The sequence below is a fragment of the Gorilla gorilla genome, chromosome 2 (genome assembly GCF_029281585.2).
Source record: "Gorilla gorilla gorilla isolate KB3781 chromosome 2, NHGRI_mGorGor1-v2.1_pri, whole genome shotgun sequence".
Lineage (NCBI taxonomy): Eukaryota > Metazoa > Chordata > Mammalia > Primates > Hominidae > Gorilla > Gorilla gorilla.
In genome coordinates, this window is record NC_086017.1 from 191,055,469 (window position 1) to 191,074,380 (window position 18,912).

The 18,912-nt window shown below is 37.2% G+C and overlaps 1 protein-coding gene across 16 annotated transcripts in view; it reads right to left on the bottom strand.

Moving 5' to 3' along the window:
• Window positions 1–18,912, bottom strand: part of PEX5L (peroxisomal biogenesis factor 5 like) — a 242,110-nt gene that overhangs the window by 166,859 nt on the left and 56,339 nt on the right. For 4 of the 16 annotated variants that reach the window (XM_055381829.2, XM_004038053.5, XM_004038057.5 and 1 more), the window contains exon 2: window positions 9,295–9,366. The exons of 5 other annotated variants lie outside the window; for them this stretch is intronic. In XM_055381829.2, the coding sequence (XP_055237804.1) occupies window positions 9,295–9,366 (72 nt within the window). Of the gene's footprint in view, window positions 1–9,294; window positions 9,367–10,851; window positions 13,124–18,912 lie in introns of those variants that run through there. 7 more of the 16 variants (XM_055381824.2, XM_055381820.2, XM_055381826.2 and 4 more) reach the window with 6 other exon arrangements.

The following is an 18,912-nucleotide window of genomic DNA, read 5'->3' on the forward strand; positions in this document are numbered from 1 at the left end:
AGTGGCTGAATGAACTCAAGACTAGAGGCTGCAGATCCCAAGTTCAAATATTGCCTGTGATGTGAAGTAACCTGGTGAACCCAGTCAAGTTACCCTTTTTACTCCAAGACTTGCTTAACTTATTTTGATTATAACAAGTAATATGATTAAGCTTCTTAGAACAATATCTTTTCATCAAAGTTTATCTATATACCTAAGTTGTTCCTTAAGTGCTATCACCATATACATACACACTCCTTCCCCTATTAAGGTGACTAGAAATGGGTTCCATGGGATGGAATTTTTAATTTTTTAATCCACTGGATTAGATTATCTTCTGAAATTCCTTCCAGATCTAATATTTACAGTTCTCATTTTGATCAGATGAACCTACTTAAAAATCAACAGCAAAAATAAATAAGTACGGCAACACTCCTTCCACAATAAAAGGCTGAATAGGTTTCTTTTCAATTTCTCTACCAAATGGCTGAGTCTAATTTTAAGTACTACTGTCTCTGACTGTTACTTTCATATATCACATCATTTTTACACTCAACCTGTCAGCTCATGTCATTTCAATTATGCATTTGTTTTCTCACTGACTAAACATTGTGCCAGCACTTCTCCCTATTAGATTAAAAAGAAAGAAAACATGGGCTATTTGAAAATGACTTAACAGCGATACATTTTTCCAGCTTGAAAGTCTAGTATTTTTCTTTTATGCTGCATGTAATGAACATAGGCTGAATATTAATATCTTAAAGTAAAGATACCTGATAGCATTTCAGATATTTGTTGAACCTGAGATGGTGACTCACGATGTCTCTCTTGGTGATTACAGTTTTTAACTGAGCCCTGTGAGTTAGTTGCATTACTGCTTGGAAAACTGGGGAAGATGGACTGGTAGAGGAGAGCTAGGTGTGTGCTTGTTACTCAACAATGCTAGAACCTTGTTTACTCACAGAGATGGCTAGGCTGGCGAGAGCAGAAGACAGTAAACACAGTCCTGCATAGGCAGAGACATCAGCAATGCCTCCTGCTCATAAATAACTGCCCTACTCATTTTATCAAATGGGGATTTTTTACATTTTAAATTGGCCAGTTTTCTTTGGAAGTACTTCAATTTCCCAAGGAACATAAGGCCAGCGTCAATGATAACTTAATGTCCATTAATTTAATCAGATCAACAACTAGGTTAGGTTAATTTTCAATGGGGAAAGTGTAAAATGGGAGAGAAACAGAGGAGAGCACATAGGACTCTTCTTGGATCTTAGAGACTCATGAATAGAGTAAGTCATAAACTGGACCCCATGGGTTGTATACACAGACTATTTTGTCTGATTATATACTGTTTAAAATTTTAAAAAAGATTATAAACATGTAAAAAAGCAGAGATTAATGCCTTTTTTGAAAAATTCCTATGTGTGGTGACACTGAGCCCATTTCCAACAAGGTGGCAATCCGCTGAAGCTGATAGGTGCTGCCACCTCTACTGGGGCCAGCTCCCACCAAGTAGCCACTGACTCCCTCACTCCCTATGTTTCTTATGCGCAGTCTACTAACCTCATTTCTGGACCCGGATGATTGGAAAAGGCATTTGCATCCATGACCCCAGACTAGACTTTATTGTTGAAAATAATTATAATTCAATGTCCCCAAATTCCAAGGACATCTTTTTTTTTTTAACTCTTAATTTAGGTTCAGGGGTACATGTACAGGTTTGTTATATGGGTAAATTGCATGTCACGGGGATATGCTGTGCAGATTATTTCATTATCCATTAATTCATTATTTCATTATTCCTGTGAATAAACTTAATAATCAGGTAATAAACATATTACCTGATAGGCAGTTTTTTGGTCCTCACCCTTCTCCCACCCTCCACCTTCAAGCAGGCCCTGGCGTCTGTTGTTCCCATCTTAATGTCCATATGTAATTGATGTTTAGCTCCCACTTGTAAATGAGAACACGTGGTATTTCCTTTTCTGTTTCCTTGTTAGTTTGCTTAGGAAAATGACCTCCAGTTCCATCCACGTTGCTGCAAAGGACATGATCTTGTAAAAACCCAGGAAGATAACCTAGGAAATACCATTCTGGACATAGGACTGGGCAAAGAGTTCATGACGAAGATGCCAAAAGCGATTGCAACAAAAACAAAAGTTGACAAATGGGACCTAATTAAACTAAAGAGGTTCTGCACAGCAAAAGAAACTGTCAACAGATTAAGCAGACAACCCATAGAATGCGAGAAGACGCTTGCAAAGTATGCATCTCACGAAGGTCTAATACCCAGAATCTTTAAGGCACTTAAACAAATTCACAAGCAAAAACCAAACAACTCCATTAAAAAGTGGGAAAAGGACATGAATAGACACTTTTTAAAAGAAGACATACACACAGTCAACAAGCATATGAAAAAATGCTCAACATCACTAATCACTAGATAAATGCATACCCAAACCACAATGAGATAACAAGGGGATCTCACAGCTATTTAGTCTAACTATCTACCAACTACCACCATGCTTTCACCTCAGTACCTGCCATTTATAAAGCACTTACCGCACGCTATGTACTTTGCTAGGCATTTATATAAAAGAATCCCAAAAACTTTATGAAGTACATATTTTCCTCATTTTATAGCAGAGCAGCCTGTGGCTCACAGAGCTGGTTAATTTTCCCAAACAGTTATGACATGGCCATAGCCTGTTTTCACTCAGATTTGTGACTGTAAAGGCCCTGCTCTTAACCACTGTGTAACAGTGACACACACACATTCTGTGTTATATTCACAATGCCAAGCACATGGCATGGCAGAAGAGCTGGCACCACTGAAAATGTGCTAGACTAGAGTATCTGACACTGTTCCACAGAAGGCATGCAGAATGTCTAATAGTAAACCAGTGGAAATAACCAAAGTGAAAATGTCATGATACCACAACCATCTCCAACTCACCATTCAGGAGGCATGAGTTACAGAGGAAAAAGTCCCAAAACAAAGGAGTGGTGGCCCTGGATTCTAGACTTGGGACTGACCAAAGGAGGCCAAGCTGGACACATGGCTCTACAAGGGAGCATCCTCATTTGAGCCTCACAGCAGTCATCTGAGCAGATGCTATTATTGCATTGTACAGATGAAAAAACGTAAACTCAGAGAACTTAAACTGCTTACTCCAAAGTCTTCTGGTTAGTAAGCGGCAGGGCCAAGACTAGGAACCAGGGCAATGGATTCTTTCCTCAGCTATCTTACCTGCCTCTGTGCCGCTCTATGACACGTGACTCTCTGTATTTTCTGGCTTTATACCACCAGACTTTAACAATCGGTCATAAGATTCTAAAATGAAGGATATTAGATTTGCCCTTTGTGTTTTTCCTAGAGTCTGGTGATGCTTAGGAGAATCAGTACATTAAATTGAAATGCATGAAGCTAAACAAACAAACAAAAAAATAAACTGAGCATCGTGAGTTTACAAGGAAAATACAAAGTTAGATAATTTGCATTACTGTTATTTTGCCCTCCAAATTATCAGTAACTCAGAATTATTTTTATATTACTTGATACAAATAGAGAATATTTAGGAATAAAACACAGGGTGATTATGCTTTCACTCTAGTAACTTTTCTATTTAACCTAATGGAAGAAATTTCCCCCTTCCGTGTACAATATTTATTGATGATAAATAGTTTGCAGACAAGATGGGATTGATTGGACTGCAACAGTGAATCTTTGTTTACTCCAATGCTGATTTCAGATAGATAGCAAATTTGAATAGTCTCTCTCATTCCAAATAAATCTGGCTTCTTTTCATTCAATTATTTTTCATCGATCAATCTTTCCTGAGGAAAACACTAATGAGCCTATGTCTGCTGTGAGTGTAATTAAGGTAACTACAACTGCATAATGTGCTGCGTCCTTCGAATGTCTCAGAGTTTCATGCTTCAGAATCTGCAGGCTGAGCAGGTGGTCTCCTTTCTGCAACTCTAGTGGAGGTTTCTGTTCTTCTGACCAAATACAGAGTTCTAAGAAGGTACCCAGGGACAGTGTTACACCTAATACCAAGAGACAGGGTATCATACTTTGTAAGTGTCCTCAGGGGTAAATGGGATCTGAATTACATTTAAATTAAGTCACCACATTGATATGACCAAGAAAGCATTGGCCAGATGGGGCTGGCGACCACAACAACAACAAGGCAGGAACACATACTACCCTCATCCTTTTTACTATTTGTGAGTCTGAGACCAAAGTTAGTTGCTTAGATGTTGGTAGGACTATCTATTAGCACCAGATAAGCTGGGTATCTTCTCCATTAATCTGTTTTTCTTGTTCTTCCATTTTAATTTCATGTTGGCCTATATTTTCCTCTTGAGGATCCATTTTCACAACAACCAGTAGGACAGAATTGCAATCCAACTTGAATGCTTATGAGCTATTGGAGACACAAGGGTGAGGTTATAATTTATCTCTTCTTTTTCTTTAGAAAAAGATCACAGAAGTTCTAGCGTCCATTGCTTTCTGCTCAGGCTTCCTTTACAAGGTGAAAATGAGACTCTCAAAAAGGTTGTAAGCTAAGATGAGTATGTGTTGTCTCTTCCCAGGGCCCCTTCTCATGCCTGGTAGAGGTTCTCCTTGAGGAGATTGTGAGAGGAAAGGCAAGTGGTCTTCACAACTACCTTTTAGCTCTAGTTTTATTTACATTTGCTTTAAGGGGCATTTCTCTCCTGACAAAGCCATAGGGCTCAAGAGGGAAGTAAACAGTTAAGGAGGGTTTGTAGGGAAGTTTATTCCCGTGAGGGTTCAATAAATAAATGTTGACCAATTACGATAATTCCTAGTACATGGTTATTTTACATAATTAGAGCACTGAGGCAAAACAGCTTCTTAATCCATTCATAGCATGATCAGTAATGAGCAATGGTACAGTGCTATGTGAGGTGACAGAAAGAGCATGGGACTGGATGGCAGGAGGGAGAGCTGGCTTCTAGGGCTCTTCTGCACCTAATCAGGGAGTTGGGCAACTTCATTCACTTTTCTGGATCTCAAAGTTCTCATTTGCTAAACTGGGGATGAAGGGAGGTGGGGAGTGAAGTGGTGATGCCTAGCTAATTAAAATGACATAAATGATATACACTTTACAGAGCACTTTTACATATTTTAACTCAGAGAAACTCTAGGAGGTGGGAAAAGCACAGTATCATTTTACAAATAATATCAGAAAACTTATTTGAAAATGAGAAAACTGAGCTCAGAGAGGTTCAAGATTACCAGGTTTCCATGTGGATTTAGCCAGACTGCAAACGTGGTTCTTTAAAGGTACCTTTGGTTGTAAATGGCTGTGGTTTTCTTGTTTTCTGGTCTTGTTATTACGTTAAATGCTGATGAATTCCAGTTTTTAGATCCCTGGGTAATGCCAGGTTGAAGAATGTTAAATTTATCACAAGTTACATATTTTTTCCTCCTTTAAAACTGCATTAGTTGTTTTCTCTGACCCGGTGATTCACAAAGTGTGGTCTGGAACCAGCAGCGGTAGCTGAATACTTAGAAATGCAAATTCTCAGGCCGCACGCATCTCAGACCTGAAGAATCAGAAACCCCGGGGGTGGGGTCCAGTAATCTACGTTATATCAAGCCCTCCTGGGGATGCTGAAACAGCTAAAGCTTGAGAACTATTGCTATGACCTGGATATACTTGTTCCCCTTGTAACTGGCTGAAATTTGACATTTCCCAACCTACTTGCACTAAAGGCTATGAAACTGCAACTTTGAGTCCTATAACCAAATAAATCCACAACATGCTGTTAAACTCATTTTTACAATACATGAACCTGTAACTGTATCCATCATATAATCAAAATAGTCTATAAATTTATCAGTCTTTGTTACCTCCTTTAAGTCTACTTGGAATTTGAAAACATTTTAAAAAATTGTTATCTAGGTCCAGCTTAACATAAACCTTGAGTTAAGTTGGCTCTAACTAAAAATAGTAATTTATAATAGAATGAATTCACTAAAAGTGGTTAATGTTTTTAATCCCTTAAGTCAAGGCACTTGACTATCTACTCCCACACTTGAAATATCAGTAACTCCAGAAGGAAATTATTGTGCACATGAAACCTAAACAAGACCCTCCTTTCCTCCATTTAGGAAGGAATAGCTTCACAAATAATAAAAATATGCCATAATGGATGTTTAAAATTTATCTTTTAATATTTATTTTACAAAGCCAAATATAGCATTTACTAATTAGTTATATTATTTTTATGTCAAATGTTTGGGTTTTGGAGGCATTAAGATTTTAATCCAATACATTCCCTTTGATTACCTTCTACGCTTAAAGTTTGAAAACCTTGGAGATTTCTGGTGGAAAATATGGACTCTGACCCCAGTGTGATACATTTCTATTTAAATGACTGTGTGTGTGTGTGTGTGTGTGTGTGTGTGTGTGTGTGTGTGTGTCTGTGTGTCTGTGTATCATATGGCACCTATTACCATAAGACATCAACACTCATTTAAGTGTTCTCTGAAATGTTTTTATACATATCCCAAATAAATTTTGTCAATACGATTTCACAAAGAGAGAAACACAACATTGTCTTTAAAGAATAGAACCTTACACATTTCCGAAATACACTTTTTTTTCCATGTTGAAATAACACAGAAATCATCTTTTACCTCCTTGAGTGAAGGCAGCCAGGGAGAACAAAATCCACATACATGGTGCTGCTTCTGTTATTAATTTGCTTATATAAGCAAGACTGTAGGCTTTCCGTGGAAGTACAAGATTTGCAAATCACATGACTGATAAAATGGCATATAGCATACACAGCATTTGTAGAGTGACAGCTTCTGAATGACAGCTTTAAAGAAATTAGGAGACTTCTGCCCATTGCAGCATTCCAATTATTTTATTTATCCTCTTTAGATTTTCTTTTGGCACCACTTACTGAAAAATCTACTTGCAGTTACATGAAGATTAACTATAACATATTTCTACCATGTTTTTGAAAAGATATAGGAAGAATAAACTGAACATAAAGATTCCTGATAAAATGGCATATAATGCTACAGAGTTTTAATTTTATTATACATATAAAATACATATATATGTATAATGTCATCATATATGTATAACTCATATCTACGAGATGAGGCAATATTCATTTTCTGGAAAACAAATGTACATATACATATACACATGCTTGATTTGTTGACCTCTTAAACTTTGGGATAATTTCTTATAGCTTTATAAAGACCAGTTACAGTGTTTCCCCAAATATTTTACTTTGAGATATCAACATTGTCGTTGTTTCAACCTAGGATTTGCTCACAACATCAACACCAAATAAATCTCTCAAAAAAAGGAAGGACTACTCTTTCTGCCAACAGCAAACACCAAAGCCAACTCATATTCATAATTACTCATCTTTTGAAACATGTTTTGACATGAATAACTCAGCAAAGCTGAGTCACTGCCAAACAGTACCAACTTGTGCAACGGCACTGGAAGAAATGTGATAACTACAGAGGCAAACAGTGACTCTGAGAAAATTGAATCCACCCTCATTTGATCCAGGTAATAAAAGTGCTATTTTCTGAAGAAGCAGGAAGGTTTTGTTCTCTTATTTTTTCTCTTTTTTCTTTAAGATTCCTTAACAATTAGTAAAATGCGTTTAGTCACAACAATAGAAATTTTGTCAAAGGTATCATGAGAAAAAAAGAACAATGGCTTCCTTTGGCTTTTCACCACAAGGATCTCAAAATATAACTACAGTTTTCTGAACATCAAAACTCAGTTAAAATGCAAAGATTTAGGCAAAAAAAGAAAGAAAGAAAAGAAAAGCTTTGGGGTAGGAAGATAGTAAATAAGAAGAAAAAAGAATTTAACTTCTATATGATTAAGGAAGAAAATAACTAATTTTTCATTTTATTAGAGAAATGTACACATATCTGTATTCTCATAATATACCCAGGTGTATTTTACTAGTTCATTTGCCAGGTGGGTCCAGTCCTTTGATCAGAATCCCAGTCTATGGGTGGGGTCAGACATAGATTGCATGCCCCAAGAATTGAATCTGGCATAAAGTGATAGTTAATAGCCCAGTAGATCACATGGGCTACAGCTCCACCCACCTTATTAACTAAACTGATAACTTGGCACTCCACACATCCCCTACCCTGTTTAAGCAGGAGCAGGAGAGCAATGATAAGAAAAACTCGGAAGCATTTTGAGTGAATGCTGTAAAATCAATATATTCTGCACCTCGGTAGAGAGATGTTTTGGCAAGTTTTTCCAGAAGACCACCTCAGTTACCTCAGTTATTCCAAGACTAACAAGCAAGTCTCTAAGTCAGTTATTTCTGGTTGCTACCTTCTGATGGTCATTTTTCCTTTTTCCAGAAATATGTACAACAGCTCCCTGAATGCAACTGTTATGATGCAAAACAAACTGCATGATTAGGAAATTGAGCAAATTCAGGTGCCTTTCTGTAAATTACTAACTGCTTTCTTTCTAATCTCTTAATCTACTCAGATCTCTTTGAATTATTTCTCTCTCTACAGCTTTTGCGTCGCTCTCAGATGCTGTGCCACCTAGGCATTAAATAGATGTGCAGTTATCTTGTCTCCTTGATAATTAACAGAGATGTTAAGGGCTAGTACCAATTCAGTGGCATGGGCTGGAAACCTTCCATTACCTGGTATGTCATTGTTTATGCTCTATTAAGCAGTTTTCATTTCACCTTATGGGCCCATATAACATCCAAGCTAGTGGTTTCTCAAATTACAGGTGGTACTACAGATTTTATTAAATAGCCTCTTCTTTTTGTTTTCAGAATCATCTTTACATATATTGCAGACAATCTGGAAAATTAAATTGGGCAATATATATGTCTTAAGGTTTTCAGTTTTCTCTCTCTCTCTCTCTAAATTATATCCATTGTTTTACAAGATAGAATAATGGCAGTGTTTCTCATTTTCAAGATAATATATTTTATTGTTCTTGTTTATCTTTTTCCCAAATTATCATTGTTGTTTTGACTCATTTTATCAAGAGATGTCTTTAATTTTCCAAAAGTTCTTTTGTTCTAGCTTTATTTCCATCATTCTTACATACAAAATATGCATGTTGGCATCATGCAAAAGTCAGTGGATCAGAGGCATCATATGGAGCGGCTTAGCTGCTCTCAAAATCTTGTTATGTAGGCTTTAGTCAGACAGGCTAACACAGCTGCCAGAGAAGGGCTGAACACTTAAAAGGCTTTAGTCATCAAAATATACAGTAGAACAGTAGAAAATGTATGTAAGTATTCACTTACCTGCTTTTGATCAACAATTATTTCGAGGTCTTCATCACTGCTTAGTTTTCCATATCCTTGTTCTTTACTTTTCTTGTGAAAGAATAATTTTAAATGATCATTTAGTTTCTATCCATTAACAATCTTAATTCTACTTAATATTTTTAAAGATAAAAGTCTTAGCCTTGTTCACTAGTCATAATGCATCATTCTTTATATAAATTGCTCATGTACAACAGCAAATGTTTTTATTGTTAAACTGCTGTCTTATAATTATTCATTAACAATATTTGCTTAGCCTCCACTACCCAACTTATACCTTTAATCTTTTTCTCAATATTCTTATGCTTCTCTTTTTAGTTCTATAGTATCAGAAAAGATTCTTTAACACTTTGGGATAAATAAGCAATTCTTTGAAGAGTCTTAGCACATTTTTCTTAAAGATTGAAAGTTCATTTAGTTTTACACTCAAGACTTCCAACTATTCAATGTTTTGTTTTAATGTCTTACATATTTTTAAGAATAATAGAAGTATTATGCAACTCAGATAATGAATCTTCAGATTTTCAACATTTGCTCACAAGTCAGATGAATACTGACATTGGAAAAACCAACTCAGAAATAATTTTAAAGAGATAAAATAATTTACAAAATTAGGTATTTGAAAAGTTGGAGGACAGACTATTTTAAGAGTTTATTTAAATGCACTTTTTTTTTGGCATTTTGTCATCATTTATTTTGTCCCAATGACCACTCTCCATCTATTTCCTCCATTGCAAAATCTATAAATTCTAAAGTTAGAAAAGGACATAGATAATGACAATCATTTTACACTTGTGCTACAGGAGAAAGATAATACGTCTGAGCCTTTTTTCTCCCAACGCAATGGTTGATGAGAATACTAGAAATGTCATGTTGTCTCTTCATACCAGTAACAAATGAAAAATAAAAAACACTACATAGTTAGCTGTAGTTCAAGGTTATTTATTTATTTTAAAGATTCTTGCTTTAGTTATTAACTACATCAACTTGAATTAAGGGAATTAAAAATACTTATGTTGGCATCTACTGTGTCATATTAGGGTCCTCATCTCATTCAGGGAAGAGATATATCCTTCAGTGAACATGATATAAATCTTCACACTGTGAGCACAATTCTTATTTTTTCCCCATAACATTCAAAAACCAGATTTACACATTTTTTTTTCCCGCAAAAACATATCTCCAATTTTTGTGGGGTTTTTTTACTGTAATAAAGAGATTTCTGAATCTTCCAAGTATTAGGATGCATAAATAAAACCCAAATTCTCATTTATATATTAATGAACTTAGCCACTCAGAACAGAACAGATGGCCACAGCATTTCTCCCTATTATTATTCTTGTCCTCATTTGAGGTTCCATTTCAAGATTGATGGAAAACAAAAAGAACAAGGTTGGTTTCAGTCAAGCTGACTTCCTTCCTATCATTTTGCTTTTGTATTCTTTTTGTTCACTGGTTGCCATAAGATTTTGTCTAGAGTGTCTCTAATGCAAAACACTTAGAAATGCCTTTCCAAATATTGATCTGTATACGTACCAAGTAGCTCATTTGCATGACCCGGTTTCTGGACAAAAGGACATTAAGTAGAGATGGAATGTGGGTCCTTCCATCCATTTCACTGTCAGACATCCCAGAATTCTTTATGCCAGTGGCAGTGGCTTCCTTGCCAGAACTTGCTGACCAGAGAACCACAGATCTTGCCCAGGAACAGCATTAATAATGTACAACAATAATTGAAGTATTCCTGAATCATTGTCTTGACTTTGTAAACATTGTGAAATTTTTGGCTAGCACAAAAAACTCACTGAAATGAAAATTTCTTTTTCTAACTAATTTTTATCCATGCACTTCTATGCTCTTTGACTGTTGTTCCCATTTAATGTTTTAAACAATCTACCTATTTTAAATTATATAATTTTTGTATTTACTTCTCTGCATATGGACTCTTCAGCCTCATCATAAAAGCTCTTGATTTCCCCTTTTTAATCTCCTGTTCTAAACTTTCTTGACAATCACTGCTAACAGATAGAATGTCAGCACTCACAGAACATCATTCGAAACTGCAACTTCTACAAATACCAAAGTCCGCCTCTCCAATCTCAACTCCTTATCTAATTTAGTAGTAAATTTTCCTGGGAAGAGGCTAGTTCAGGGAAGGAAATTATGTCCCCCAACCAATCTAAATAGAAGCTGGCATTTTCCAAGAGTGGGAGGAGGCATTTAGAGCTCTGGTTTTGTACTTAAACCTCTAGTCTCCAAACAGCACACAACAGTACACAAAGCCGGAGCCTTACAGTTTTACTCTAGAATTAAGCAATATTTTCTAGTTCACCCCATAACCCCGGGGGGATTAATCCTTTTCTAAGCCATAATGGTATTCACTCACTTACTGCTTATTTCTAGTGCGAGCATAATCCTCTTTCAAGCACTCAGCTTCCCACTTTGACTGCTTAGCTCAGCCAGCCCAGGCAGGGATCTTCAGCTCTCCTCCCTCCTCCCAGCCGGGAATCCCTGTCTTCTATCTATGCACTTTTGTCAAGCACAAAAAGCAAGTCCACAGCTTCTGCGTGGTCTTTCACAGTAGCCAAAGGACTGAACTAGAAGGAAAAAGAAAGCTAATCTCTCCACCTTCCAAGTGTGAGGGGGCAGGGCTTCTGTGGGAGGAGAAGCCACAGGGCAATCACTTCCTGTGCTCCTCCCACCTTCAGTGGCAAGACACTGGAGCTGAGGATTTCCACTGAGGCAGTAAGGTTAGGCCCCTGTCTCCCTGGCCTTAGCATGCTGCCCATTTATGGACGACTTTGTGCACTGTTCCCCTAGGTGCAGCCGAGGAGGGAGCATTAGTGCAGTGGAGCTAAAATGGTGAGGACCTAAGGCGGGAAAGGGGAGGAAAGAGCGAAAGGACATAGTCTTTCTTTGCTGACAGTGCTTCACCCCCATAAGAAGCTTTCAGCTCAGGATAATGTGTCCAACTTCTGAAACCCCAAACACAGTATCTCCTATCTTTCCACACCATTCTGAATCCTTTCTGACCCTCAAGAGACGTATCTTTGTTAGTTCTTTGTTAATGCTGATAACTTTTTTGATACTATTGCATTAGATGGGTAACTTTCTTAAGAACATTGAGCCTAACTGGTAATCTTGCCTCTCTACAGACTTCCACCATCTCTCCTTAACCCTACCTCCTGTTTCCTACCCCTTTGTCCTCTCCTCCACAAAAGTAAAACAGAAAGGTGAGTTTATTTTAATTAAATAAACTCGCATTAAACTTGGAAAATCTATAGAAAAATATAGGCCAGGTATGGTAGCTTAAGCCTGTAATCCCAGCACTTTGGGAGGCCGAGGCAGGAGGATCACTTGAGGCCAGGAGTCCAAGACTAGCCTGGGCAACATAGCAAAACCTCGCCTCTATAAAAAATTAGCTGGACGTAGTGGCGTGCAACTGTAGACCTAGCTACTCAGGAGGCTGAGGTGGGAGGATCGCTTGAGTGCAAGAGTTTGAGGCTGCAGTAAGCCATGAATGCACTATTGCACTCCAGCCTGGGTGACAGAGTGAGACCCTGTCTCTAAAATAAAGAAAAATTAAAAAAAGAAAAACAATATAATGGCCACAGATATGGGATGTATCATATAGGAACATTTTGCAAGTAAGTAACACAACAATGAAATCTGATGGGCTAGAGATCTGAAAAATGAAGTAACTCCTGTTCATTGCAGGATATGAATTTCTTAAAAGTAAGGGTTTTAATTGAAAAATACTAGTTGTGTATGAATTGAATTAAAAGGACTCTTCATACTCATTAGGAATGGAATATATAAAGAACATTTTGAAAGGGAAAAGGAGCACTTGATTTGGCTAATTGTACAAATCAGCCCTAATTGCAATTTTTGCCTAACTACAGATGTCAAAATAAATATAAAGGTTTGCATGTAAATAATTCAAATTTTTAAAAATCAATGCTGCTATGAATGATACATAGTAGACATGAATTCATTAAAGCACATGTCACATATACAATATAAAATATAGCTACAAGAAGAAAAGACCTTCTTACTGTTTTCTTCATGGTTGTCAGGATTCAGTTCCTATCCTCTTTTTCACCTGTCTTCAGCCTTTTCTCTACCACTTTCCTTCCCACAGCTGCAAAATTGCTCAGATTTTCCCTGTCCTAAAAGGTGATTTCCTCATATCTGCTTTTCCTTGAAGACTTTGATCTAATCTCTCTTGAGTGTCAATGAGGAGAATGGTTGAAAAAGAAGAAAATGTGCTGAAAAGATACTTGCTGAGTTTGTGGTGTCTTTGGAAAGTTCATCCCAGTGGAAAGATCCAGTCACCCATTTGGATGTAGGTGTCTGTATCTAAGAAGAGAGATAAGGGCAGTACGTATAGATCACTAGGGATAATTGAAATTGCAGGAGTGGATAAGCTCACCAAAGAAGAAAACACAGAGAAGGAAGAGATGAGGACTACGGCCAGAGTCCTAGAGAACAGTCGCATTTAAGTAATGGGCAAAAGGAAAGAACTCAGTAAATGATGAGGAAGAGGAGTGGTCACGGTGCAGGTGGTGAATTAGTGGAATACAGTCAAAGGAAACAGAGTTCTGATAGTGTCAGATGCTGATGAGAGGTTACATAAGGATATGAACTAAAAACTTTCAATGTATTTGGCATTTTGGAAGTCATTAACGACTTCAGGAACAGAAATGGTGAAGATGGAAGCCAGATTAGAGTAAATTATTGAATACATTGGTGGTGAGCGTAGGAAGATAGTGAGAAAAGACTTGTCTTCCCTTAGGAAATCTTTCTTTTCTTTTTTTTTGGAGGGGTGTGGGGGGAAGGAGTCTCGCTCTGTCGCCCAGGCTGGAGTGCTGTGATGTGATTTCGGCTCACTGCAACTTCCGCCTCCTGGGTTCAAGCGATTCTCCTGCCTCAACCTCCCTAGTAGAGCTGGGATTACAGGCACGTGCCAGCACACCTGGCTAATTTTTGTATTTTTAGTAGAGGCGGGGTTTTGCCATGTTGGCCAGGATGGTCTCAAACTCCTGACATCAGGCGATCCACCCACCTCAGCCTCCCAAAGTGCTGGGATTACAGGTGTGAACCACTGCATCCAGCCAGGAAATCTTGAAGGAATGGAAATGGAAAGCAGGAGTAAGAATGCTAGCTAAAAGATAGAAAGTATAGGGAAAGAATACTGGGAAATGTATAACTGTTTCCTCCTTCCCTTGTGTAAAGATACTGATCATGTTTATAATTCATGAAGAAGGAACTAGAAAAAAAAAGTGAAAATATAGATACCAGAGAATGAGTGGGGATAATTCATGAAGCAAGAAAGTAACAGCAACGATCCTTTGGAGAGAAACTGGTTCTCTTTTAAAATTTATTAATACAATGTTGTGCTGTATATTTGTAAGAAAAAAATCTTGAAGGATGTATACCAAATACTAAAAGTCTTTTTCGCTTGGAGATGAGGTTGTGCATGATCTATGCTTTTCTTTATACTTGGGAGTGCTTTTTGAAACAATAATGAATTTTTTTATAATTAAAGAAAAGTAAACAAAATGTGATTCCTTGAGAGATCCATAACATTGCCACAGAAAATACTCATTTAAAGACTTCTTTGCAGTAAAAAAGATGGGGCCAGGACTTTACCCTTCCTTTATGATGTTCCTGGGAATGAAGGTTTTTTGTTTTGTGTTTAAACGCTCGTAGAGATACGTGTTGCAGTTTTTACTTGTGACCCTTGCGCTAAGCCTGGTAAATGGTGAACTGAATGCTTTCTTTATTGCATTTAATATGCCCCTTTCCTCTTGACTCTCCCTTATAATACAAAGCTTCTCAGTTCTTTGACAATATTTTGGTTCCATGTCCTTTCTTCTTAAAAATATCCACAGTGTCAACACAGCCACAAACTCATTTCTGTGGGAGCCAAAGAGGCAATGAAGAGAGAAAACAGGAAGTAAGGAAAAAGGATACATTTTTCCCAAAAGGCCTGGAAGTAGAGCTTGAGAGTGATCGCCTTTCAAGGACGTAAGCTCGAATAGACCTTTTGAATGGAGAGTAATTGCCTTACCAGTTAAAAATGCAATTTTCAGATGTTTAATTTTTCTTAGGTATGGGGGAGATCAATTTTCTGAAGGGAGATTATTATTTTTACAGAGAATCATTTACAGAGGGGCTGGTTAAGTCTGGCATTTTTTAAAGAACAATTTTTGTCTTGTCTTTTTAAAAGGCACTCATGGGCTTTTTCCCCCTCTCTAACTGTGATCATGTTACGGTAAAAGAGAGTGGCCACACAGTACACTTTTTTAGTTTTGGGTCAAGCATGGGCAAACAAAACATATGGCAATCAGACTCAGTTCTGAATGTACGTTGTTGGGTGAGAAAAGAAATATAAGGACAACAAGTATGTTGTAGCATTTTAAACTGTTTTGCCATATGCATAAGCCCAGACATTTAGTAATTTTTTGGATTTTAAGGTTAAATCTAATTGGAAAATAGGTATTCCAGTTACTAACTAGTGGGATAATAAGATGGCAGGGAATCACAATACTACAGCCTGGCAGTTCCCTCTTAATGCTGGTTTTTCTACCTTTAGGGTGGCTTTTGGTCTGTACATTAATAGCCTGAAGGGTTTATGAAGCATCTTGAAAATATTTTCTATTTCCCAAGATTTCAAAAAATAAGAATGTTTCAACATAAATATCCATTAAGATTACACAATCTTACATCATCGTCCAGTGACATTTTCTTAAATATACAAATTCAACTTTAGGTATGTACCTTTTAATATATCTTTTCTAGTATTTTATCATGAAAGTTTCAAACACACTGCAAAGTTAAAATAATTTTTACAGAGAGACCCTGTGTACTCAACTACCTAGATTCTACTAACTTTTATTATACTTGCTTTTGCCCCAAATTTTTCATCCACTTGATATATTTTTAAAGTATATACACTATCACATTTCTACACATTCTTTCCTTCAAATTTTATTTTATCTAATTTACTTTTAAAAACTCAGAAAAGTAAGACTATTGTTTCAAAAAGCTTCCAAGATCAGAGCACTAAAGTTTAGGAGTTGTTTTACTGAAAATCTTTGCTTTTATTTGGAAAGCAAATCAGTGAACTATATTCTCACCATTAAGTGTTGTATAGGTCCCATCACTAGGATCAGGAGGAATGATTTCTGATCAAAGGGTTAGGATTTTTATAGCTCTCAGTCAAAAGCTAGTGAGCAAACAACTCAGCTTTCTGGGATTAATCCATGGAATGATAGGCAGTTCAAGATAATATTAATTACCACGTCCTCAAGTTTATGTCCTTTGATCATCAATGTTTCCTGCATCTATGAAAAACAGCAAACAACCTCACTATACTCTGGGCTATATAGTATGTAATCACCTCTGGTACCTGCAACGAAAGTGGCAAGTGACTTCTCAGAGGGGTTACATTTGCTTTAAGGGACAGTACTTGGCTGGCATATTGAGATCAAGTAGGCAGAAAACAAAAAATTCAACTTGAAATTTCAATTATGTCAGATTCAGCAATGTTCCACATTACTTGGAGGACAATAAGTAAATTCATTTTAATCCTCTTTCACCCTCAAAACCAAATTCAAATTAAAAAAAAAACAAAGATAATGTTCTTTTAAACAGAAAATTGAGTCCAGTTTTTCTTTCAGCTGGCATGTTCTTGTCTCATTCCCTATAGACTTGTCTCTAGAAGTTATAAATGTAATCATAGGATGCAGTGACCAATATATAAAAAATTGTTTTCTGTGGGCTGAAGATAATGATGATTGAAAAATTGTATATTTTAATCTGATAATCTCTTGGCAGTCTTAAGCAGTCTGGGTGCTATTTCCAAAACAAGATGAAACTAGCAAGCACTCCTTTTTGGTGGTTTTAACCCTGTCATCCCTGACACAACAGGACCGGAATGGTTGTTGGTGGAAGATGGTACAGAGTCTAAGAGAATTGACGTATTATCTTGGATCCCAGTGGCAAGGGAACACTTCTATCCTACAATAATCTCTCCCATCCCCAACAGGAAAAAGGTAAATTGTGTATTCTGTTATCTCTGCAGTCTGAGAAAAATAACAAATAATCTATTTTAAGTGAAAATTTATTGCTTGATGTTCTGCTTCTGATCCCCGTTGACATTATTTTTTATTTTTGTATGCATTGGCCCTATTAGATGGGGATGAAACCTTGTTACAGCAATCTCAAACACAGGTGTACTTATCATCGGCTTTTCCAGCGACTCCTCTTCCTTCTCACTGGCAGCCAGCACACCTGGCATCCTGCACCTGCCACTGACTTTCTTTTAACAACTGATCTGGACATCATGATTTTATGACCTTGCAAACTAAAACGCGATCTCTTTACTTTAATAAAGAAGAAAGAAAAAACCAGCTGCTTCTATAGGCATTCTGTATCCTCACTTTATTTTCCCTCGATGTTTATACCTTCTCTAGACCAGCATATTTTTCTGGAAACTCTGACACATGCTTGAGAAAAATTTGCCTATGAAATTTTGTTTCTGACAAGAATCAACCCAAAGTTTGTGCTTCAGCCATAAAATTCATGCAGAAAGTTATTTATTTTTAAGCTACATGTATGTGACTGAATGGCTTATAATCAGCATTTCTATTATGGCTCAAATGACTTTTGAGGGTTATTATTATAATTATTTAGATGTTATATGGATCTACACACAGTCATGACATCTTAGAATAAATCTTTCCTGTTCCTGAGAGTGAAAACACTTCCTGGAGGTATAACTCATTACTCTCACCCCTAGATTCCATGGCCTTGATAACTGCAGGCATCCTAAGTTAACATCACAATTCTTGTCATTTCTCGATCAGTCTCCTTATGGCTTCTTTTGCTCATCCTTTTTCTCCAATGGCTTATATATTCACTATAACAACATTATAGATAAGATGTGACAATTTCTAGAGGGTAGGCGTGCCTACCATATTCTTCATGAATATCCTTCATGAATAAAGAATTCTATACTCTTCTGAGCTACAAGATATGTAGGAACAAGAAAGATCTGGGGCCACAGACAGGTGGTTCATCCACTGGACATGTGACAATCAGTTAAGAAATTAAAACAGCAGAGTTGGCCAGGAGCGGTAGCTCACACCTGTAATCCCAGCACTTTGGGAGGCTGAGGTCAGGAGTTCAAGACCAGCCTGGCCAACATGGTGAAACCCTGTCTCTACTAAAAACACAAAAATTAGCTGGGTGTAGTGGCGAGCACCTGTAATCCCAGCTACTCAGGAGACTGAAGCAGGAAAATTGCTTGAAACCTGCAGGCGGAGGTTGCAGTGAGCCGAGACTGTACCACTGTACTCTAGTCTGGGTGACAGAGTAAGACTCCTTCTCAAAAAAAAAAAAAAAAATTAAAACAGCAGAGTCTCAAGGATGCACAGCCAAATCCACATCATATCCACCACTTTATCACCAACACCAACTAATGCCTTGCTTGATATAAAAATTATTACTGCTAATGAGGAGGATGGGGTGGCTGGAACAGAGTTGCCCAGGGTTGTGGGGGTTGATCCAGACAAGGCTGGAGAGGAAGGC